Raw genomic sequence first — 25460 nt, 5'->3', positions numbered from 1 at the left:
TGCACCCATCAACCCATCATCTACATTAGGTATTTCTCCTAATGCTATCCCTCCTCTAGCCCCCCACCCTCTGGCAGGCCCTGGTGTGTGATGTTTCCCTCCCTGTGTCCGTGTGTTCTCATTGTTCAACTCCCACTTATGAGTGAGAACATGCGGTGCTTGATTTTCTGTTCTTGTGTTAGTTTGCTGAGAATGATGGTTTCCAGCTTCATCCATGTCCTTGCAAAGGACATGAACTCATCCTTTTATGGCTGCATAGTATTCCAGGTGTATATGTGCCACATTTTCTTTATCCAGTCTATCATTGATGAGCATTTGGGTTGGTTCCAAGGCTTTGCTATTGTGAACAGTGCCACAGTAAACATACATGTGCATGTGTCTTTATAGTGGAATGATTTATAATCCTTTGGGTATATACCCAGTGATGGGATTGCTGAGTCAAATGGTATTTCTGGTTCTAGATCCTTGAGGAGTCACCACACTGTCTTCCACAATGGTTGAACTAATTTACACTCCCCCCAACAGTAAAAGTGTTCCTATTTCTCCACATCCTCTCCAGCATCTGTTGTTTCCTGCCTCTTTAATGATCGCCGTTCTAACTGGCATGAGATGGCATTGCACTGTGGCTTTGATTTGCATTTTTCTAATGACCAGTGATGATGAGCTTTTTATATATATATTTGTTGACCACGTAAATGTCTTCTGTTGAGACGTGTCTGTTCATATCCTTCACCCACTTGTTGATGGGGTTGTTTGTCTTATTCTTGTAAATTTGTTTAAGTTCCTTGTAGATTCTGGATATTAGCCCTTTGTCAGATGGATAGATTGCAAAAATTTTCTCACACTCTGTAGGTTGTCTGTTCACTCTGATGATAGTTTCTTTTGCTGTGCAGAAGCTCTTTAGTTTGATTAGATCCCATTTGTCAATCTTGGCTTTTGTTGCCGTTGCTTTTGGTGTTTTAGTCATGATGTCTTTGCCCATGCCTGTGTCCTGAATGGTATTGCCAAAGTTTTCTTCTAGGATTTTTGTGGTTTTAGGTCTTACATTTAAGTTTTTAATCCATCTTGAGTTAATTTTTGTATAAAGTGTAAGGAAGGGGTCCAGTTTTAGTTTTCTGCATATGGCTAGCCAGTTATCCCAACATCATTTATTAAGTAGGGAATCATTTCCCCATTGTTTCTGTCAGGTTTGTCAAAGATCAGATGGTTGTAGATGTGTGGTATTATTTCTGAGGCCTCTGCTGTGTTCCATTGGTCTGTATATCTGTTTTGGTACCAGTATCATGCTGTTTTTGTTACCATAGCCTTGTAGTATAGTTTGAAGTCAGGTAGCGTGATACCTCCAGCTTTGTTCTTTTTGCTTAGGATTGTCTTGGCTATATGGGCTCTTTTTTGGTTCCATATGAAATTTAAAGTAGTTTCTTTCTAATTCTGTGAAGAAAGTCAACGGCAGCTCAATGGGAATAACTTCGAATCTATAAATTACTTTGAGCAGTATGGCCATTTCCACGATACTGATTCTTTCCTATCCATGAGCATGGAATGTTTGGGCAGTGTGGCTATTTTCACAATATTGATTCTTTCTATCCATGAGCATGGAATGTTTTTCCATTTGTTTGTGTCATCTCTTATTTTCTTGAGCCGTCATTTGTAGTTCTCCTTGAAGAGGTCCTTCATGTTCCTTGTAAGTTGTATTCCTAGGTATTTTATTCTCTTTGTGGCAATTGTGAATGAGAGTTCACTCACGATTTGGCTGTTTGTCTATTATTGGTATACAGGAATGCTTGTGATTTTTGCACATTGATTTTATATCCTGAGACTTTAATGATATTATATCATTAAAAAAATTACATGGGGAAAATTAGGAGAATGTCTAAAAAGGCTTTTTAGATGGATGATGTTGAAAAATAGATTGAGAACACTGTCATCAACTAAATGGGTGACAGATGACTTTACAGATATGACAGCAGCCAGTATGGGCTACAGTGGTCAACCACAATGTTGAGAGTGGGCCAGGTGCCGTGGCTCACGCCTGTAATCCCAGCACTTTGGGAGGCCAAGGTGGGTGTATCACTTGAGGTTAGGAGTTCGAGCCCCACCTGGCTAACATGGCACATGCTGTCTTTTCTCAAAATACAAAAATTAGCCAGGCGTGGTGATGCATGCCTATAATTCAGGTGACTGAGGCCTGAGAATCACTTGAACCCAGGAGGCAGAGGTTGCAGTGAGCCAAGGTTGTACCACTGCACTCCAGCCTGGGTGACTCAATCTCAACAACAACAACAACAACAACAAAAAAAAAATTGATAAAACAGTTCTACCTGGAGCTATTTCTATATGGCAGCAGTCATAGGTTATTTAGACAAAACATTGCTATGGATAGTTCTTTTAGTTTAGCCAGTCTGGATGTACAGTTAAAATAATCAGATCCTGTTTCTACATGCAGTGGGTTTCTGGAGTTAGACAAGGGTTATCACGCCTCTTGTTCCTTACTTTGGCTGGGGTTTCATGCTCAGCATGAGTGATCTCCAGCTCATTTACCTATTTAAATGGACATTTTATTTGAGTGCAGTAGAAACAGAGGGGACTGAGATATATTCTTTAATTCTGCAAATAAAATTTCAACATTTAATGAACATTATCCTAATCACTTTACATGCAATTTAGCATTTAATCCTCACAGTATGAATTGTTTTACTTAATCATTCCCACAGTTCTATTGAGTATATCTTGTTATCTATCTATAACAAAATAATGATCCTGGGGCTTAAGAGAGTTTAAGTAACTTGTTCAAGATCACACCACTAAAAACTGACGGGGCTGGATCCCATGTGACTAGTAGTCACTGAAGTCACTAGTGACGTGGACAACTTACTTAACCCCTTTAAGCTTCTATAAAATAGGAATAATAATAACACTTCTCAGGGTTTTTAATGAAAAAATGTGTTAATCTTTGTAAAACACTGAGAACTTTGCCTGCATCATTAAATACTCAGCAAATGTTAGCTGTTATTAGTTTGTCCAGAATCTTCTCTCTTTCTCTCTTTTTTGAGCATTAGGGTAGGCAGAAGTCTGAACCATGGTGCTGAGTAGTAATTTTGGTATTGTAGTAAACTTCCCAGATAGGTCAACTGGGCATTTCTTTGGCAGTGAGGAGAGAGAAGAGACAGGCTTGAGAATATTGGAGGTAGCTTTTAGGACCTGGTGATAGTTTATTTTTGTTTTGTTTTAAAGAAAGCCTTGTTGAGGCTCTTTTTAGTCTCCTACATGGCTTGGATTTGTATCTCTAAAGCCTCCTCCTTTTTGAGTTTCTGTGGCCTGCATATGTGTAAAATCTGACTCCTAAACTGGAAGTTGGGTTGTGAATTAAACACACAAGAGAGCAGGTCACAGGAGCAGGCACCAGGTGTTAAGGCAGAATATATTTCTGGACAGGTAGCCAGCATGTTGCCGTTAGTTTGAGGAGAGGCTGGGGGCAGGCAGTGGGAAGTGATTATCTACCACCATGCAGCTGTTAAGCAGGGAGGGAGAGTATGCAGTGTTATGAGAGAAGGCAGCAGAGATAAGCTTTGGGTCAGCAGATCAGAGAGCTTCCATTACAGACAGGCAGGGCAGAGTCTGCACAGCTCTTTGAAAAGGGTGCTGTATTGTCAAACTCAGTGGTCACACAGACCCAAGTATAACTGGTTGGCTTTGCCCCTTAGGAGAACAGTGTTTGACTTAGAAATATCTCTCTCATATCTGTATCTAACTCAGAGATGTGTCTACCAAGAGGACAAAGGGTATACAATAACTGATGAAAAATTTAGGCATTTGGAGAAAAAGACAGAGAGCCTAAGCTTGTGCCTTATAGGAGGGGCTCTCTTCCTGTTCATTCTCAGATGGTTTGCATTCTATAACTGGATTTGGACAGGTCTATTGGATCAGGACACATGTCTTCCCAGAACTAAGGTACTACTATTTAGGGATGTGGGGAGGAAGCCAGCAGACAGTGTAGCGGAACCTGTGTTCAGATGCCACTCACTAGTCCTATTATCCTTAGCAAGTCACTTAAATCTACTGAGTCTTACTGGGCGTAGTGACGTGTGCCTGTAATTCCAGCAACTCAGGAGGCTGAGCCTGGAAAGTTGAGGCTGCAGTGAGCTGTGATCATACCAGTGCACCCCAGCCCAGGTGACAGAGCAAGACTCTGTCTCCTAAAAAAAAAAAAAAAAAAAAAAAAAAAAAAAATTCCTGAGTTGTGGTTCCTTTATCTTTAAAATGGGAATGATAATAATAGCCAACATGTACAACACTGTGTGCCATACACTCATTTACTTTTCACAGCTACCCTATTATTATCATCCTCATTTTCCTGGAAAGGAAACTGAGGAACAGAATGATAGAGTAACCTGCTCAAGATTCCACAACTCTTTGGCAGTGAGCAAGGATCTAAACATAGGCAGACAGGGTTTCTATGCTGTCAACTTTTCCCCTCTCCTGCCTCTCTAAATGTGGCACAGAGAGGCATTCAGTAAATGGTAGTTCTGGGAGAGGAATGGGGAGGCAGCATCAAGACCTCTCATCTTTTAAGTGCACTGAGCAAGGAAAGAATCAAGTTGACTTAGAATTGGCTCTATTTATAGAACTAACTAGAGGTGTGGAAATAGGTAGGTTCTCTTCCATTTCTAACTTATGTCCATAGATACACAATTCCAGAATGACTTTTAAAAGGTTTTAGTGCTTTTTGGCTTCTTAAACTTAAATCTGAAACCAAATAATCAAACCAGTGCTTTGAAAAGTAAATATACACAGTGTATATGTGTTAGTGTGTGTGCACGTACTATTCAATATCTTGTAGCATTACTCTACTTAAGAGCTATTGTTTTCATACCTATTTTCATCAGGCTGATACTTCACAGATAAGCTACAATAAGGGTGTTTTTAGGAAATTCCGTGATTACTTTTCAGCATATGAAATCATGTTTGGCTTTGTTGAAATGTCTGAGTACATTGACCTACCAAAGAAAGCAAATAATAAACAAGCCAAATTCTGTAAGTAGACAGTTATTCATATTTGAATTAACAGATTAAAGAGTGATAAAAAGGAATTCTATAATTCATTTTTTCTTTTTCATTTACAATATAACACTAACTTTCCAAACTACATTTTCAGAACAGTCTGTGTGTGTTTTTTTTTTTTTTTATTAACTGATGGAAGCCTTTAGGTATCCCTTTTAAAGAAAGAGCAAATGATGAAAAGGAAAGGAAATGGAAATCATCTTAGATATTTGTGCCATTCTTAGCTTACACTTCTTATGTAGACATAAGGTAATAACTTTGCTAAACTTCCTGACAAAACATCGTACCAAGCTTTCTGAAAGTGTTTGAAATAATAAAATATTTCTTTTACAATTGTATCATTTTTATATATGGGGTTATATTTTTCACATAAATCATAATTTTAATGTACTTGCCCTTTGTTTGGTGATACCCTATCCACAGATGTCTTAATTCTTGAAACCCATGAAAAATAGACCAAGGCTTGTTAAACCCACTTTAACACTAACCATGGCAAATTATAAACTAAAGAGATTTGAGTAATCCACATCTTTCATCTACGAAATATAGAATTGACCCAACATGAATGTGTAATTTTATCAATAGGCAGGTTATTTTTGGTAATGAAATATTCATTGTGTTTCTTGGAAGTGAGTAGCCTACATTTTTATGAGCATATGTACGTTTTATTGTAGAGATGGGGGATCATGGAACTTCTAGTTACAGTTTTGAAGACTCAAATTGTGCACATTAAAAGCACAGAAAAGTATTCCTGGGGGAAAACGGGGTTCACACAAGGTTTAGTCACAAACTTAAAATAACTGAGGACTTGTCAAGGAAAATGACATCCTGGAAGGAACAGAAATGTATGTCACTGTCTTAAAAGAGAGTGTGGGGGCAACTTTAAACTAATTAAAGACATTGTGAGACAAATCTTGCTGAAGTATAATGCAGATAAAGGAAACTCTGCTATTGATTCCTATCCTTCAACCACAACTTTGATAAAGAAGACAAAATTTGATATTTGTTATCTAGATACCCAAGGTTTGTATGACAATGATTTTAAAACATCCATACTTTATTAAAGGAATCATGGCTTTACAGAGTGATATTGATTGTTGGTACAGAAATTACAGCAAAGTTATGATTCTTTTTTTAAGATGTTTGTACACAATATGCAAAAGAAAAACATTTTGTAACAATAGACGCTTTAAAGTCTTACTCAAAAAGTTGTCAACTTTATAGAACTTCAGAGTTTGAAGGATAAACTCCTTTCTTTGCCCAAATCTACATCAGGAGAGCCACATTTGACTTGTTTACTTTCTCTCAATTCTCTTGAAAAAGTGTAGCCTCTTTCTCTGGGGAAGAAATTTCATGTGAACATTTTTTGCATAAGTTTACATATAACCAAAACAATGAAAATAAAATCATTATTATAAGTACACCATACACACATATTCATTATATGTACATATCTCTTTGAGAAAAAGTGTAGTTAAATTATTGTGTTACAGATCCTGTTTTCCCTTTTCCAAATAATATTAAAAATTCAATATGGATCCTATTATTCGGCATGCAGCAGGGAAAGCAGCATGTAAATTTGAATTTATTATCAAACTCAAAATTTTAGTTATCCCCAGAATGGTTTCCATCTTACATATATTAACTAGGTGGCATATGTCTTTCATGGTACAAAAGGCATTAAAAAGATCACCATGGTGGATGCAGTAAATTGCATTTCATAGAACATGAGAAGCTGAGTCTGAGTTCTCTCATTCTCCTAGTTCTCAGTTTATATATGCACCCTTGCTCATTATGTCTGCCTTTGTGTAATGTTCTCCCATTTTTCTTGTATTCATTTAAATTGTACTCATAGATTACAATGAGGAGCCCCAAAAGAAAGGAGTCTTAGTGATCATGACCAGCATTTTAGAGATGTCAGAATGAAGCTTGAGATGGGTGCCCTGACAGAGGTCATACAGTAGTGTGTAACAGAACTGAGGGAACCATCTCTGGATTATGCTCTACTGCTTTGTGTAAATAAAAACAAATATGGGAAGTCTTAGCTTTTTCTTTAAGACCCAGTTCCAGTCTCACACTCCAATAGGAGCCATTTCTGACTAAGGGCACTGGCTGGAATCCAGGCTACTTTGTACACTTGCTGAATGAATGTAAACAGATTCTTTTATCTCCATGTATTGGTGCATTCTGACACTGCTATAAAGAACTACCTGAGACTGGGTAATTTATAAAGAAAATAGGTTTAATTGGCTCATGGTTCTACAAGCTGTGCAGGCTTCTCCTGGGGAGGCCTCAGGAAACTTACAATCATGATGGATGGTGAAGGGGAAGCAAGTGTGTTTTCATATGGCTGGCAGGAGAGAGAGAGAGAGAAGTGTTACACACTTTCAAACAACCAGATCTCGTGAGAACTCACAATCACAAGAACAGCAAGAGGGAAATCCACCTCCATGATACAGTCACCTCCCACCAGGTTTGTCCCCCAACACTGGGAATTATAATTCATCGTGACATTTGGGTGGGGACACAATCAAACCATATCACTCTATTTTCTCAGTGTCTTAGTTAGTAAAATGGAGAACGTAACACTCCTACCTCATAGGGTTATGAAGGGCCTTAAATAAGTTAATATTTATGAAGCACTTAGAGTAGTGCCAGGTCATAGTAAGTGCCTAATAAGCATTAGTTGTGATTATTATAATTGTCCTTATTAATAACTTTTCACTCTTATATTGTATTTTTTATCAATACCACCCAAGTAGCACTTACTTCTTTTCTAGCTGCTTTATTTAAGATGTTAGTTTATTCCAGTTTTCTCTTCCCAGCTCAAGTCATATCAGGGCAAGGACTATCTTCTCTATTTCTTTTATATACCTCCATAGAGCCTAACACAGTGTTTGATGCAAAATAGGAATTCTGTAAATAATTTTGTTCTTGCTGGTTGATTTTAGATAAATGGATTTCTAATAGTTGCACCTCTAGGCGATGTTTACATGTTCTCAAAGAAAATGCCAATTACATTGTGTAGCAATATAATATGCCAGTGTTCTATGTTAAAAAAAAAAACAAACAAACCAAAGACCACCGTATAGTCATAGTGTTTGAAGTTGCATAGAAAGGTCTAGAGAATACACGTTTGGGATAGTTTTAGGATTAGTGAGTGAGAGGATAGGTTATTTTGTGTTACTACCAGAGACATTACGTAAGGTATTGTTGGCTGTCTTCAAACTGTACATTGACACCATAATGATATGAATAGTATTACTCTAAGCCCTGAATTCTACACATTTTACTAAGGCACATTTTTAATGCAAATTATTGACTAGACATTAGAATTGGTTGGTGAGCTTTACAAAATCTCAATACCCACACCATACTTCAAAACAGTTAACTCAGAATCTCTGGGTAACAGTATTTATTAAATCTCCTGGTGCCACTGGGCAGCCAACTGGGAGAACTATGCTAGAATGTTAGATTGCAAAAATATCGTTCTATGGCATATTCACCCAAGGACGTTAAGGTAACAACTTACAAAATTGTCAAGTAATATGTGGCCTAGACATTGACTCATTTTTGAAGAGGGGTTTTGAGGAATCAGGAGGCATTTGACCATGATTCCTCTTACTAAGGCTCTATAACGCTGAAACTTTATTTTGCTTGATTTGTTTCCCTTCCCACAGGACTGTGGCTAGGACTTTGTTTTCCTTTTTGGCCAGGCAGACTCCTGCAGACTTGTCATTTTCCATACACCAGATCCCTGCTTTATGCCTGACCAGAGGGGAGTGGCAGCTCCTGAGTCATGCTATTGAGTCTTCTTGGGCACTCTGTGATTTTCCTGGGACTCTCTTATTCTCCCCAACCTTGTGATTTCTCCAGCTTGATGATTTTTGTCTCAGGATTCAGCTTAAAAATGCAGAGTCTTGCATGGGAAAAAGAACACCATTTGGATATGTCAAAACATAGATTTGTTTTTCTGTATTTTAGACCAGTTATGACCTATTCTGAACAACTTTATACTGTGGAATATTCTATTGCATTTAGTTAATGTGAAATATGTGTTATAATTTCTGTTGTCTTTTTTTTCAGTCCTGCTGCTGAATAAATAATTTGTATTATAAGTTGTATTTATTCAAAAACTACTACTTCTTCTTTTTTCTTTTTTGAGATGGAGTCTCGCTCTGTCGCCCAGGCTAGAGTGCAGTGGCATGATCTCAGCTCACTGCAAGCTCCGCCTCCTGGGTTCACACCATTCTCCTGCCTCAGCCTCCCAAGTAGCTGGGACTACAGGCGCCCACCACCACACCCGGCTAATTTTTTTTTTGTATTTTTAGTAGAGACGGGGTTTCACCGTGGTAGCCAGGATGGTCTTGATCTCTTTACCTCATGATCCACCCACCTCGGCCTCCCAAAGTGCTGGGATTATAGGTGTGAACCACCATGCCTGGCCCTTCTTTTCTTTTTTACAGTCTTTACCGTTTCTATGTATTCAGAAAATATTTCTTGAGAATCTGTGGTATGTCAGACACTGTGGCAGGCACTTGGGATATAAAGATTAAAAGCGGTGTCCACATGGGCAACTTGGGGAGATGGTCAAGTGCTGTGGTAAAAGGATGTATGAACTGCTCTGATGCCACAGAGGGAGGACACCTGTCCAAACATGGGGCAGGGGCAGCGAGTGGGCAGTGAGAGAGGGAGGGGCAGTGAGGGAAGTCTTTGAGGACTGGCCATGTCTGATTGTATCATTAGGCCTAGCATAGTAAGTGACTTCTCTCAATGTTTGGTGTTAAACAGAGGCTACATTGAGCCTTGCCTTGAAGAGCACATAGAAGTTAGCCTAGTAGAGAAGAAGGATGGGTGGGAGGAGAGCAAAAGTCTGGGGCCTGCTGTGTTGCAAGCAGAGCATATGCTTAGAGGTGAGAGTGAGGGTGGCTCAGCCACTAGTGCTTGAGAGTGATGGCATTGCTGGTTCACAAAGGATGGTAAGTGTGTACAGGGAGAGCAAGTAGGGGTCAGATTGTCTCAAACCTTCTAACTGATGCTAAGAAGTTTGTATTTCTCTAGAATCTGATGGGAGCCGTTTAAGGAGATTTCAGAGGGATTGACATGATCATGTATGCGTTTTAGAGAAATCATTTTGATGGAACATGGGAGTGAGACAGGACAGAGACCTGTGAAGAGTAATCATGATAAGCCAGGGGAAGAATGATGGGAACCTAGGACCATTTAGGGAAAAAAGTCAAATCCTTACTTTATACCACACAACAAAATAACATTCAGAAACATGTCAATGTGAAAATAAAATAGTAGAAAGAAAACATAGGAGAATATTTTTTTAAATCTTGGGGATTGAGGAGTCCTTTCAAAGGAAAGCAAGAGACCAAAGGCCAAAATATAACAAAAATGAATGTTTGACTATGTGTAAGGTACTAGATGCTAGAGGAATGTGGATTAGTAGACCTGCCTTGTGCTTTTAAGGGGCTTAAGAAGTAAAGAAAGTTAAGAAGCAGAACATTCCAAATGCCTTGGGCTAAATGCTGTGTTGGAATTAAGTAAAAGATTCAGTGGGGACTCATAGGAGCAGCTACCTGGGTTTGCTTGGAAGTGGACAGGAGAGGCTTGAAAAGGCAGAAAGTGAGCCAAGTCTTCATGTAGGATCTGTCAGGTGGTTGAGAGCAGTTGAGGAGAGAGAGCATTTTAGGTAGAGGGTACAGCTTGTACGAAGATAGAGGAGGGTTCATTTGGTATTTTGGGTGTGCAAAGTGCAAGAGGATGGGCAAGACCTGGGGGCGGGAAGTGCTGAAACTGAGGTTGGAGAAGGCAGTGAGAGGCAAATTCAGTCTTAACTATTCAGAGTCTTATTGATGGCCAGTGACATCAATAGAGCTTTCTATGATGATGAACATGTTCTGTTCTGTGCTGTCCAATGTGGCAGCCATGAGCCACATGTGCTATTGAGCATGTGGAGTGTGGCTAGTGCAATTGAAGAACTGAATTTTTAATTGTATCAAATTTTAATTAATTTAAATTTAAATAATCGCTGTGGCTAGCAGCTACCATATTAGACAGTGCAGCTACAAACAATATGAGGTAGGCTGGGTGCGGTGGCTGACGCCTGTAATAGTAGCATTTTGGGAGGCCCAGGTGGGTGGATCACTTGTGGTCCAAAACCAGCCTGGCCAACATGGTGAAACCCCATCTCTACTAAAAATACAAAAAAAAATTAGCTGGCTGTGGTGGCAGGCACCTGTAATCCCAGCTACTCGGGAGGCTGAGGCAGGAGAAACGCTTGAACCCAAGTGGTGGAGATTGCAGGTTGCAGTGAGCCAAGGTTGCACCATTGCACTCTAGCCTGGGTGACAGAGTGAGACTCTGCCTATTAAAAAAAAAAAAAAAAAAAAAAGGGTCATTGAGAGTTTCATAAAGAGGAATATTAACAGTGTGAACAAGTTTATATTTTAGAAAGATCGCTCTGGTAGGCAGGAAGAAAATCAAGATTTATTAGAGACCACTGCTTCCAGATAGGGTACTAGGTGCTGTCATATGTATTGGGCCATTTACTACTTACAGCAACTTTAAGGTATAGAAGGCATGGTATTTCCATTTTACAGACAAGAAAACTGGATCTCAAAGAGAGTAAATCATTTGTCCAAGGTCACAAAGCCAGTAAATGAGAGAAATTTAAAATTTAACTTCCCATTTCTGGCAGTGCTTTTAGTAATTTTTTAAATAATAAACTTATTTTTTAGAGAAGCTTTAGGTTCACAGCAAAATTGAATAAAAAGCACAGAGTTGCCATACACCCACTATCCCTACACACAAAAAAACCTCCCCTACTGTCAACATCCTGCCTCAGAATGTGGTACATTTGGTACAACCAATGAACCTACATCAACACATCATTATTGCTCAAAGTCCATAGTTAACAGTAGGGTTCACTCTTGGTGTGTACATTCTATGCATTTGGACAAATTTATAAGGACACATATCCACCATACAGTATCATACAGAGTAGTTTCATTCCCTTAAGAATCCTTTGTGCCTTTTCTGTTCATGCTACCTCCCTCTTTAACTTCTGGCAAACCCTGATCTTTTTATTGTCTCCATAGTTTTACCTTTTCCAGAATGTCATACAGTTGGAATTATACACTATGTAGCCTTTTCAGATTGGATTCTTTCACTTGGTAATACGCATATTAAGTTTCTTTTATGTGTTTGCATGGCTTCATAGATCATTTCTTTTTAGTGCTGAATAACATTCCATTGTCTAGATGTACCACATTATCCATTCACCAACTGAAGGACATCTTGGTTGCTTCCAACTTTTGGCAGTTATGAATAAAGCTGCTATAAACATCCCTGTACAGGTTTTTGTCAGACATATGTTTTCAATTCACTTGGATAAGTACCAAGAAGTACAACTGCTACATCATATGGTAAAAATATGTCTAGTTTTGTAAAAATACTGCCAAACTGTCTTCCAAAGAGGCTGTACCATTTTGCATTCCCACCAGCAATGAATGAGAGTTTCTTTTGCTCTGCATCTCAGCAGCATTTGGTGGTATCAGTATTCCGGATTTGGGACATTCTAATATGTGTGTAGTGGTATCTCATTATTGTTTCAATTTGCAGTTCTCTAATGACATATGATCCTGAATATCTTTTCATATGATTATTTGTCATCCGTGTATCATTTTTGGTGAGGTATCTGTTTAGGTCTTTTGGCCATTTGTTAATTAGGTTGTTTGTTTTTTTAATTGTTGAGTTACTTATTACTATTTTATATCTGAGATACACCTAAGATAATCACCTTATTAAAAAAAGAAAAGCATCCCCTGATAGCTCAGCTTGGAGCTGACCTGTTCACAGCTAGGCCATGATGTTCTCATTTTGAACGTGAGCAATTCACAGAACATCAACATTAGACAAGACCACTTTACAACTGTGATGTTATGAGGCAAAAACAAGACCACTCTGTAACATAGCTGAACACAGACAAGACTAAGAACATGAAGCAAATCACAAAAGTGACCAACATCCCCATCCATGCAAATAGGACTGCTGTTGCTTTTCTGCCAATCACAAATTTAGCCTCACCCCATTCCTCATGCCTCTGAGATTAAAACAACAACAACAACAAACTAAGATACTCAGTGAAAGGTTTGCCTGTACTTTGTGATAGCACCAAATCCAGAGGCAAAGGACCTTTTCTTGAAACCTCCCAAATAGGACTGGGGAGTTTTCCAGGCAAACCTGATCACCTTGCCCTCTGAAATAACCTAACAGAAGCCTAAATATTTTAACAAGCCTCTCCTGACATCCTTTTACTGAGATGCCTCCCACCTCCCTATGGCGTTTGGTCTCCCTTGCTGCAGACAGTTTCAATAAATCTAACCTTGTTCAACTGCAGGTTGGTCCTGGTGGTTTTTGGTGATAGGCAAAGATCAATCAACAAAACCAAAGCAAAGCAAATATTATAGCAATGATTCCAGCAGGTCACTCCTTTAACAATAATATTTTAAATGATTAATTTCCCTGTAGCAATAAAAAGTGAAAAATTACATAACTTATTGGGAAGCCAAATAGCATAGAACCTTAACATGAAAGAAAACTATTCAGAAAATACTGTGATGCCATGATAGGAAGATGTTTGTTTTGTTGTCTTTGTAACAACTCTCCTTCCTTTCTCTCAGGGATCATGTCTGACCACCAGTTTGGTAACCAGTTTATGTGCAGTGTGGTAGCCTCTCACGTGAGTCACCTGCCCACAACCAACCTCAGTTTCATCTGGATTGCTCCACCTGCGGGCACAGGCTGTGTGAATTTCATGTAAGTACCCAAAGTGTCTGCCATACGTACAGAAGGCAAATACTTAGGACTTCTCATGGGATTACATATAGAGTAACTATTTAAGTGTTTTATTTTGACAGTTTTAACCCTAATTAAAATCACTAATTTTGTTGCCAAAAAAGATAAAAACTTTTTTAAAAAGTAAATTTAGCAGTCTATTTTTGCATAGTTATATGTACCTCCAAAGGTCTAAATTGGATTTTAGCTGACAAAAATACAGAATAAAATAAAAGTAAGTTAATTGGTGGGACGGGAGGGTAGGGGACGTGGGGAACAGGGAGAAATTTTTCAAAGGGTACCAAGCATCAGTTAGGAGAAGTAAATTTGGAGATCTGCACAGCATGGTGACTATAGTTAATGTACTGCATATCTCAAAATTGCTAAAAGAGATTTTAAACATTCACATCACAAAAAAAGACATATGATGTAATGGATATGTTAATTTGTTTGATTTAATCATCCCAAATGTAAACATATGAAAACATCACATTGTGCTCCATAAATATATGCAATAAGTATTATCAATTTTTAACAGACAAAAATAATTGAATAAATCAGGGCAATTGGAAAATGAATGTTCAGAAAATATGGTGAAAACGGGTTACAAAATGCTATAAGGCCTTATCTACCTTTTGCAAGAAGACCACAGAATTAGCTTTGAGCTTTCTGGCCATTAGTGCCAAGCGGAAAATGGGATCAGTTAGGAAATTCCTGGTGGCCAGAAGTCAGGTACTCTGTAGAACCTAACAGCTCTCCCAGGTGCTTTCATTTGGAGGAAACTAGAGGATGTTCTGAACAGTGTTCTCAAGAGCATCCTTAGGTAAACACTACACTATGGTTCCAAGGCTGTGACTGTGACATCTGTTGATATAGACTATACCCCTAACCCCTACCCCTCATTCACCCTACAGTCACCATGCCTCATCCTTCTTATTCAGGGTTCCTTTTTCCACCCATAGCATTTTTAAACTTCTAATGCATGATATCCTTCACTTATTTAGTTACAAACATTGTTTCTCATTTGTCACTTCCTACTAAAATGCAAGCGCCTTGAAGGCAAGAATTTTTTTTCGGTTTTTCGGTTTTTTTGTTTGTTTGTTTGTTTGTTTTCTTCACTGATTTGTCCCAACTGTCTAGAACTGTCCCTGGCATACAGTCAGCCCTCACTAAATATTTGTCGAATAGATGAATAATCCAATGGTGTAAGGTCAAAGGCAGTTCAGAAACAGCTGTTCTATAGGCAGTCAAGCAAAACAGAGCTGGAAGGCATCTTGAATGGTTTTCTATTCAGACTTTATGCTCAGACAAAATCCCGTAAAACCTGTGTACTCTAAAATTTACCACTGCCTCTTCTTCCCTCTTGATGACAAACAGTTCAGTGTCTGGGGTTTCTATGGGTCAGACATCACTGAAATATATACTCTTTCTGCCTGTCCTCTGAGTTACCCAAGCTGCCACCATCAGACTCATCTTACATAACTGGTTGATATTTAAACCCATCATTTTCTCCCTCAGAAAGTTTTTTATAAGTGAATGAACATTTTCCTTCCAGTATGTTTTGCTAAGATGATTGCAGTAGCTTCCTAACTTGTCTGTCTGCTCATCTCTGGCCCATTTTTCCTTCAGTATATCCTACATATTGTGGTCCAGTTAATCTTCTGAAGGTACAGCCTTGATTACTCAAAATTTGGCTAAGGCTCAAACTCCTTTCTGAAGACCAAACCTTTGGTATATGTTTGAAGGCTCTTCCAATGTCTTTGTTTATTATCTTCTCTGATATCTCCCTTGGCGCACACCTCCTGATGGAGCCGAAACTGGCAGGCCTTCCCACAATTCCCTTACAGATACTATAACTTCCTTTCTCCATGCTTTTTCCTTGGCCTGGAATGCTTTTCAATCTCACCCTCAATTGTTAAAATCTTACCTATTCTTCAAAACCTGTTTTAAATGCCAGCTCTTCTGTAAAACTTGCCAAGGCATCAACAACAAAATTGACGTGTATAGTCACATTTTGCTTATAACTCTATTGTAGTGCTCATTATATTTTACTATATACTTATTTGAATTAAGTTATTGTCTTTTCTGTTAGATTGGACAGGGACAAATTCTTATTTCTTTTTGATTCTCCATTAGTTGCTACAGTGTCTTATATGTAAGATGTCAAGGAAAATTCCCCTTGAATTATATGATGTTCAATGTTGTCATTACCTTTAACTTAATAGTGATCACTGACTCTTTTGGTACGCTTTCTCTTACTCATATTGGCACTTGCAAGGATGAATTGAATTCTTGCCATGCATAACTTCTTAATTTAAAACAAAAGTTGCTTTTTTGAAAGACAAAACACAAAGTATATCTATATCAGCAATATAGAACTGCCTACTTCCAAGCAGATATTATTTTAATTGAATCTGTTTAAGAATGATATTTGATAGCTTATGATCTCACTACTTTTGAGATATAAAACTCTATTTTCTTCTGAGAAATAACTTAGGTATTTTAAGTCTTAAATTCAAACAGTGTTTTCTTAGCAGTTAGTTGGAAAAATAGTTTAGTCAGAGTTTTTACTGACTACAAAAACGTTTACACATCTTCACCCATATCTTTCAATAAAATTTTGATGATACAGTTTGCACTTTTTAACATTCTTGACAAATGGTTAAGTCCTTTTTCTCATAAGCCATGATAATATTGAAACCTATATAGAGTAGCTGCTTCCTTTGTGGGCAGGATGCTTTTGTTGATCTCTCCCTACTCAGTTTGTGAGAGAGTACAGGAGAAGTTAAAAGTGAACATGGGCCACTGAAGGAATTCATTTGAAATTTTCTGAACTAAATTCTTGCAATTTTTTACCTTTATTCTTTACTGTAATATTTGTTACATATTGAGTAGAGCTATATATAAGAGTTAGTATCTGTAATTAGCAAGTGCCCAGGAATCCTTGAAGAGGATTGCTAATATTCAATGTTAATTTTAAATATTAAACTAAAAAAAAACACAGCTTCTGGCATTTGAAGGTAAATATACCATGATTCTCTTTTCTCATTAACCTCAAAAAGTAAGGCTTTTACTTTTTATGGTAAGAAAGATTATTTCTTAGAAATTAAACTTTAGCCATGCTTATATGGTTTTGTAGTATATTCTGCATGACTTTTTGATATTATTAGTTAACTCATACCGTTATTTAATTTTCCACATGCTTGTTTTCTTTTACTAACTGGATTTTAAGGTCAGGGACAGTGTGTAATATTTTTATATACCTAATAGTTTCTAATGCTGAACTATAGATCAATAGAATGCTCTCAATAAATATTTGTTAGTAGCTAATAATGATATTATATTTCATTGATTATAAGATACAGTTTTGTTGACTTTTTTACATTTTTGGCATCTCTGAAGTAGGGTTGTATTTTACATTTGATGGCATCCTACAATTATAATTGGCAGTGTCTACTTTGTTTTTTAACGTCTTACAATTGATGGTGCATTGTATTGGAAGAAACCCAGAAATTAACATTTATCATTTACCATTTACATGGTCTTTCTAAAGCTGGCAGTTGAATTGACACTACAGTCAATTCTGTAATCTCATTTTAGTACAGCCAATGTATGATGCAAACTCTGTGATTTTTGAAACCCTAGTTACCTATTTAAAATCCTTTTTTAAAAATCCCGTAGTAAGAATTAGGAAGCATTTAAACTGAAATTCAAGATGATTATATAATGTGCTGTGTGTGCCTTTCCCAGTGAAGAGTAAGAGGCGTGTTGTCTGAATAAACTGTGTTTTATTGGTAAACCACTTAGCCACATAGTCATTTGGGCTGCCTGTTTATGGCCTTTCTTGTTAAAAATAATCAAGTGAGAGACATAGAGGAGAGGATGATTTCAGGATAAAGTGATGGCTATACTGGTACAAATGTAGAAAAATGACCAAAATTATTTTATCTACTTTTATGACACCTCTTGATAAAATTTATATTTTAAGTGTTATTTTACTTCAAGATTTGCTGGATATTCAGATCCTGTGGCAATACAGTTTGTTTTTACTTTTATATCTGATTATAGTCTTTAGTGACTAGTAAGTCTCAAGTTAAAAGAGGCACTTAATTATCCAAATTTCTTGGATATAAATCCCCTACCCCCAAGTCCCAAGGGGTCTGGGGAAGGGAAAGAAGGAGGAGGAGGAGGAGGGGAGAGGAGGAAGGAGGGAAAGAGGGAAGGAAAGAAAGAAGAAAGAAAGTCAATCTCCAAACCATCTAACCCTAAAAATTAGCAAGAAACTACCAGGGAAAGGGGGTTGTAAAATAACAACTACAACATTAATACTATTTTTGAAAATTTACAATGTGCCAGCCACTTTTCTATTTACCTCTTTTAATCCATTTAATTCTCAGTGATTCTGTAAAGTCGGTACTATTATTATCTCAGTTTGCAGATGAGGAAACTGAAGGACAGAGATGTTAAATCACTTGCCTAAGGTAACTCACCCAGTGAGTGACACAGCCTGGATTCAAAGGCAGTCTGGTTTCAAAGCCGGTGATTTTTGCTACTTCACTCCAGTTGCCTTTAAAATGATCACTTGTCTATTTTATCTTGGTAAAATACAATAGTCATACAACGAAAATTAAATAAGAGTTTGCAGTATGGCATTGGAATCTCTCTAACTTTTCAAGGGGGCCCACGTGTTTCCCATCTACTTTTGAAATCTATCTCTATATGAATATAGGAATATTATTGAATTCATCAAATAATGAGAGGTGCCACTTTAAAATTCTGAAATGTGATGAACATGGGTTTGATCTTGATATGTATGATATATGGATATTGATCATATCCTATCCTTCATCACAAGGGGATTTCATATGGGGAATGTGTGAATTACAGGCAAAATTCATCACAATTAGGTTTAGGTTTAACTGTCTGGGCAGAGATACTAGCATAATATTAGGATTAAAATGGAACATAAAAGAAGATCAGGTTTGTGCATAAATTAGTGATGATTTAATATTATGTGAACTTTCTCAAAACTGAAAACAGAATGAACCAAGCAATATTCTATTTAAGATACTGAGCATGGACAAATAATGAACTTAGGTCAGCAAAGAGGAACATAGGAGGATCATATTTGAACATTTGATATGTTAAAGGAAGTATCTCCTAGAGGGATAGTTTTCTTAAAGTACACTAAACAAGAGGGCAAAAAAAAATCATTTTAAAAATTGAAGACACTAGCAGTTTCTGAACACCTGCTGGGCTCAAAATAATAATACAGATGCAGAGATTTGAAGTGCTGCCTTGAGTGTATCTCAGATGCCTTTAATTTTTGATGAGAGCCATTCTAGACTGTCTGGAGAATTCTTCAGAAAATATAGTGTGGTTGCCCATTTATATCCATTCATCAGACGGACACATCACAGATGTATATGCCTTGTTACTTAAACATTTGAAATAAGATCAGGGATTCCCCCATGGGTGTGTTTATTGGAAGTGCATTCATACCTGTGGATAAGGATGCCAACAATGGATGCATACAAATATTCTTTTACTTTCTAGATTATATATAGCTTACTGCAAAAATAAATTACCTCCCATTGAAGTCTGAAATGATTGTACCTATGCTCTGAGATAAAACTGGATATGCTATTTTCTAAAGGAGAAATTTCATCTTTCTTTTAAATCACATCTTTTTTTTTTTTTTTTCTGACAGTCTCCTGTTTTTAAGCGGACATCTCCCAACTTGAGACAATGTCAGTGTTTCTCAAAAATATACCTCTAGATGACAAGATAAAAGAAATATTGTCTAGCCTTAAAGGTAAACAGCTAGGAGCCTAACTGATAGTTCTCACTTTCCCATAAGCCCCTGTTTTTCATCACATTTAAATAGCCAGTTAGGTTTGAACAATGAGAAAGTCTAAGTTCAGGGACTAATGTGTGTTCTTATGTATCAACACTTTAGCAAATGGTCAAATGCTTGAGGTCAGAATGCTTCCTAGGGATTTAATTTTTAATTTTAGGAAGTATGGTTGAGATAAAATATGTCAATAAATCTCCAAGAAGGCTTGAATAAATTATTTTTGTTATATTAATTGTACAACATATCTATTTTAACAGATATTCAATGGGCAAAGTTATTCCCTTCATTTTCCCCCGTTTTCTCCTTTCCTGTCTCCTCCTCCTTCCAAGAAGTCATGGTATAAACAGCACAGGGTGTATTAGGGGAATCTTCTGGAGTCTCCACAGGATGCTGCTTTGCATCAAAATCATAAGACCATCAGAGAAGTGGAAGTGCTTTACCATGGGAAAATTTTCTATTCCAGTAACAAAATATTTTTTAACGACAGTCCAAAGATGTACCTGTTTCTATGGAATTTTATGCCACAGCAAATAGTTGTGTTAGCAGATTTGCTCTTCTTCTTTTTTTTAATCTCTACTTTTTTATTTTTTAGAGAAAAATGTTAGTTTTATCCTGATGTTGAGTCTGGAAGCAAAAAAAAAAAAAAAAAAAAAAGCTATAGCAAAACAACCTCTTCCTTTCTTTTCATCTCATGTAATGGTGTGAGAACTTATGGAGATCACTCAAGTAAATGGACTGAACTTGGTATCCACAAGATGTTCCTTATTACAAGGCTTTGTGGTTAAGATGGGATTACTATTGTACTTGGCACTTCTTACTTGAAACCACATAGAACATTTGTGAAAGCAAAAAGACCAAAGTCAGTAAATCTAAAATATTTATCTGTTATAATTATTAGAAGTTCTCTAAATCTAGTAGAAATTTTTTAAAATGAGGTATGGCCAGAGATTTGGGTTATTTCCCTATTACTAGAATTGATTAAACCAGTTTTAGAAGTGTGAAATTTCATTTTTCCAAACTGCCTACACAGTCAAAAACAGTGATGACAAAGACGTCTGAGAAACAGGTGAATAAATTTTTTCCATGGCAGCAACAACTGTATGGTTTTCCAGTATAGTTATTTGGATACAAGCAGCAGCATATTATTAAGCTCTATTTTTAGTAAAGTCTCTGTATATTAAGGCCTTATTACAAATGTGAAATAAAACTGATTGCTTCTTTCAGATAAGAATTTTTAAAGAACTTATTTTGTCCTCTGTGACCTATTTAGATATGTAGATATGTATGTGTATACACACATACACACACACACACACACACACACACACACACACACACTGTCTTAGTCTGTTTTGTGCTTCTGTAACAGAATACCTGAGACAGGATCATTTATAAACAATAGAAGATTTTTGGCTCATGGTTCTGGAGACTAGGAAGTCCCAGATTAAGGGGCTGCATCTGGTGAGGGACTTCTTCCTGTGTCATAACGTGGTGCAAGGCATCACATGGCAGAAACTGAGCATGCCTGAAAGAAGAAAGGAGCCCATCTCATCCTTTTATCGGGAACCTATCTCATCCTTTTATCGGGAACCCATCTCATCCTTTTATCAGGAACCAATTCCTGAGGTAACTACTCTACTCCCACAATAATGGCATTAATCCATTAATGAGGGCAGAGCTGTCATGACCTAATCACTTCTTAAAGGTCCTACCTCTCAACACTGTTGCATTGGGAATCATGTTTCCAACACACAAACTTTAAGGTACACATTTAAACCATAGCACACATACAAGCACACACACACGCATTCTAAAATTTGTTTAGAACCATACTTTCTAACATGGTAGCTAGCAATTCATGTGTGGCTATTTAAGTTTGAATTCATTAAAATTAAATAAAAAATTCAGTTCCTCAGTTGTACCAGCCACTTTTTGAGTTCTCAGTAGCCACATATGGCTAGTGACTATTTTATTGAACAGCACAAATATACAATATTTCCATTATTGTAGAAAGTTCTGTTGTATAGCACAAGATTTGATAATCTGTTGGGTTATCTTTTCCCCAAATATTACCGTGACATTTACAGAAATTAACCATGCAATTCGAAGGACACATAGAAGGAAGAAAGCAAAACTAAGTCTTTTGCCATTGTTATGTGAACTTGAACCATCATAACTTCTAAACTCACCAAATAAGACAATTTTGTGTAAAGAGCTGGTTACCTAATTTTTCATTTTAGTTTTATTTGCCAGTGCAACAGTTTCTGTGGTTTTTTATTTTATGGGCAATGGTAGCCAAATATGACAAGTGAGAATTGCCTCTGGTTATCATCCCTTACAGTGCCCAGGACTTAGTTCTGCTCTTTGGCTGCCTTGGGCTAAGGCATTTTCCTCTGCCCGCCCCTTGCCTGGATCTCAGTCCCTGCTTTCCCCTTGCTGATTTTCCACTTCCCTGCTACAAGGTTTTAGATTCTGCATCTTTTCAAATGTGCTCTTACGCATGAAAACTTACTGTCATGTACCTAATATTAAAAATTAGCTAGTCTGGAAGACTATTAATATGAAAATGAGCATTAATGGAATTTGAAACTCCATTTTATGATAATGATGGTAATAATAGTAATAATAAAAAAAGAAACTTTAATTATTGAGTACTGGTGTACCAGGCAGCCTACTAAGTTCCTTTACTCTCCTAGAACCACCTGTTATTGAAGCAAGAGCTTCAAAAACTCGCGAAGACAGGTGTGTTTTGATCCAAAACGTGTTCTTTAAACCACCATCCTATACTACCACTCTATATTTCTTTTAAAAATTAATATTTATGAAGATAGTATAGCAATGAGAGATGCTTGGAATATTAAGTGACATAAACAAAATATTTGTTTCTGTGGTACAATTTCAGACACATAAAAATATGTTTGTAGAGGATTTCTGGCATCATGGCAGACTTCACTGGCATAGCAGAAATTCTTCCCACTGAAATAAAATAGCAACTCTAGCTAAAATGAAGCAAACACACACACACATACACCCCCACCACACACACACTGTTTTGAAAGAAAGTGAAAACACTAGTTTCCAGAAGAAAGGAGAGATATCAAAGCTGGGTCAAGAAATAGAAACTGACATTGTGGTGGCCTACAGGTCTCTTATACCTGATTTAGGTCCTAGATCTGGAGTTTTAACCTATGTGGGGCCTGGAGCTATTGTCAGGAGCCTCTTAAAAGACAGCAGGAGATAATAAAGGAGAGGGAGCTGGAACTGGGCCCACTGATTGAAGCCTGACTGGGAAAACAGCAAAGAAATTTGTCATCTGAGTGGAGCCTTTGGTCAAGATAAGTTACTTGTAAGACGATAAAACCCTCAATATGTGGAGTCTAGCTTTACATTAGTAATCTGTGTAGAACTCCAGGTGAAGAAATTAACATCTAACTGAAGTTTTAGAAGGAGAGAATAAAAATAGTGAGACAAATTTGAAGAGATAATGGCAGAAATTTTTCTAGAACTAAGGAAGATGTGTGTGTTTTCTATCTAAGCAAGATAAATAAAATAAATTAGTACTGATAAAGGTCATGATAAGCCTTCAGTATATCAAAGACAGAAAACATCAAAGGTGACAAAATAGAAAAGACAGATTACCTATAAATTTAATCTGACAGTGGTCTCATCAGCAACAAAAGATGCCAGAAGACAATGGAACAATATCATCAAAGTGAATTGTCATCCTAGAGTTCTGTACCTAGATAAATTATCAGTCAAGTGTGAAAACAAAACAAGATATATTTTTTAAAAATGCAGTTTGATATTTTTACTGCACATAGCCCATGTTAAAGCAAAATTTTAAAGGATGCCCTTCAGTAAAAAGAAAACAAACCCAGAAGGAAGGTGTAGGATACAAGAAATTGTGGTATGATACAATAATTAATAGTAAGCAAAGAAATTAGTAAGCACATTAGAAACTCTAAGCATTGAGCATGCAAATAAATTTATGTATAACATATATACCAATAATTATTTTAGGATAGAATTTAAAGGCAACATATAACTAAAATACATGAAGCAACATTAGTGTATAATTTGGAGGGAAAAGGAAATCAGTATTAAAGTTTTCTAATGTCATCAAATTATTTTGCAAGAAGGTTATGGGCTCAGTTGACTGTTAAAGATATAAATGTAAAGAACAGAAATAAAATTATAACTTCCAAAATAGGGAGGGGAAGGGCAAAGGATTAAAGAACAGTTAGTTAAAACATCAGAATAAAGGAAAAGGGTAAATTTAAAAATCATAGAAGTATAAAATGTAATATAAGATAACAAATAATTTTAAGTAAATTGTCAATTACAATAAATATAAACAGATTAAATTCACCAGGCGAAACACTGTGACTTTCAGAATGCTATTACAAAAATACAGCAGTATGCTGTTTCTAAGAGATAAAACTAAACATAATGGCACAAAAACATTGAAAGCACAGAGATGGAAAAAACATACCAGGCAAGTGCTAACCAAAGGTAAGCTAGTGTTACTATATTAATATCAGACAAAATAAGTAAAAAATTATTAGGGATAAAAGGGCAATTACCTAAGAACAAAATAACTTGCGTGTAGACAAAGCTGAAGGAAATATACAAAATTGAAACCTGTTTTTCAGGTGGCAGAATACTGAGTATGTATTTCTAGTATTTCAATTGCAGGTAGTATTATGAAAATATTTAGGCAAAGTAATTCTGTAAACATTAGTTGTTGAATAGATGAATGAATACATGCTTACATGAGTGGAAAAATATATGAATATGCCAGAAGATTATTTTATAGAATTAGAGTTTATACTCTGCCATTTCTATCTTTAGGCATGTGCTGGTGACAGCTAGCTTTATATTACAGTATCTTAGGTGCTCTGGAAATACCAATTTGGTAATTTAACAAAATTTTACCAATAATTTGAATTTTTGATTTGCAGTTAGTTTTTCTTTACTAATTCAAATGACATTGCATACATTCCTCTTCTAAATATTATGAAGGTTTAAACTTGCTAGAGTATAAATATTTCTATTGTTAAATTAGATTTTTATGGTTTTTGAATGCTATTTAGTCTAATAAAAAATTTAGAAGGTTAATATTAATAACATTTTTAAATTGATGGCCTGAATTCATGTAAAACTTTGTCATCACAAACTTAAAAGAAAAACAATTTGAGGAAATAAAAAAAATATAAGCCACATATTTTCTAGAATTATAAGATAACCTATTTAAAATTAAATCAGTGCATATTGATGTTTTATTTGGCACTGAGAAATAAATATTAAATAAAATTATTATTTCCATCTCTATTTTAGCACCTCACAATATTAAAGTAAGGTTTTGGTTATCCACATTGACGAGTTCAAAGCTGGAAACAAAAATGTGTTAGTCAAATCTCCTCCATGTATTTCCACTATTAGTATTTATAGAAGGGATTATGAATAGCATGAGCATATTCGTTATCCAGGCTGACATATATTTCAAAGAGCAATGTCCTAAATTTTATAGGAAAGATAAACAGTTAAAAGCCTTCTAATTAAAAATGTACACTGTAGTTGCAAAGGAGCAAAGATGGTAGGTCCCTTAATCAACCCCTGGTTTTAACCTAAGTAAATATATTGAAAGTGTGGCTGTAAAGCTAAGCCACATAAGCCTTTCTTCTAAATCCGCCTGCAG

At 36.5% G+C, this 25460-nt stretch overlaps 1 protein-coding gene across 1 annotated transcript in view; it reads left to right on the top strand.

Annotated features, from left to right (window-relative positions):
* The window catches only part of RELN (reelin), a 521559-nt gene that overhangs the window by 143253 nt on the left and 352846 nt on the right, over positions 1-25460 (top strand). Inside the window, exon 3 of the mRNA XM_024250358.2 lies at positions 13752-13887. Coding sequence (XP_024106126.2) covers positions 13752-13887 — 136 coding nt within the window. The remainder of the gene's footprint in view (positions 1-13751; positions 13888-25460) is intronic.

Source organism: Pongo abelii, chromosome 6, assembly GCF_028885655.2.
Source record: "Pongo abelii isolate AG06213 chromosome 6, NHGRI_mPonAbe1-v2.0_pri, whole genome shotgun sequence".
NCBI lineage: Eukaryota > Metazoa > Chordata > Mammalia > Primates > Hominidae > Pongo > Pongo abelii.
Note: the sequence above shows the minus strand (reverse complement) of the source record. Positions and strands in the feature narration are given on the sequence as shown.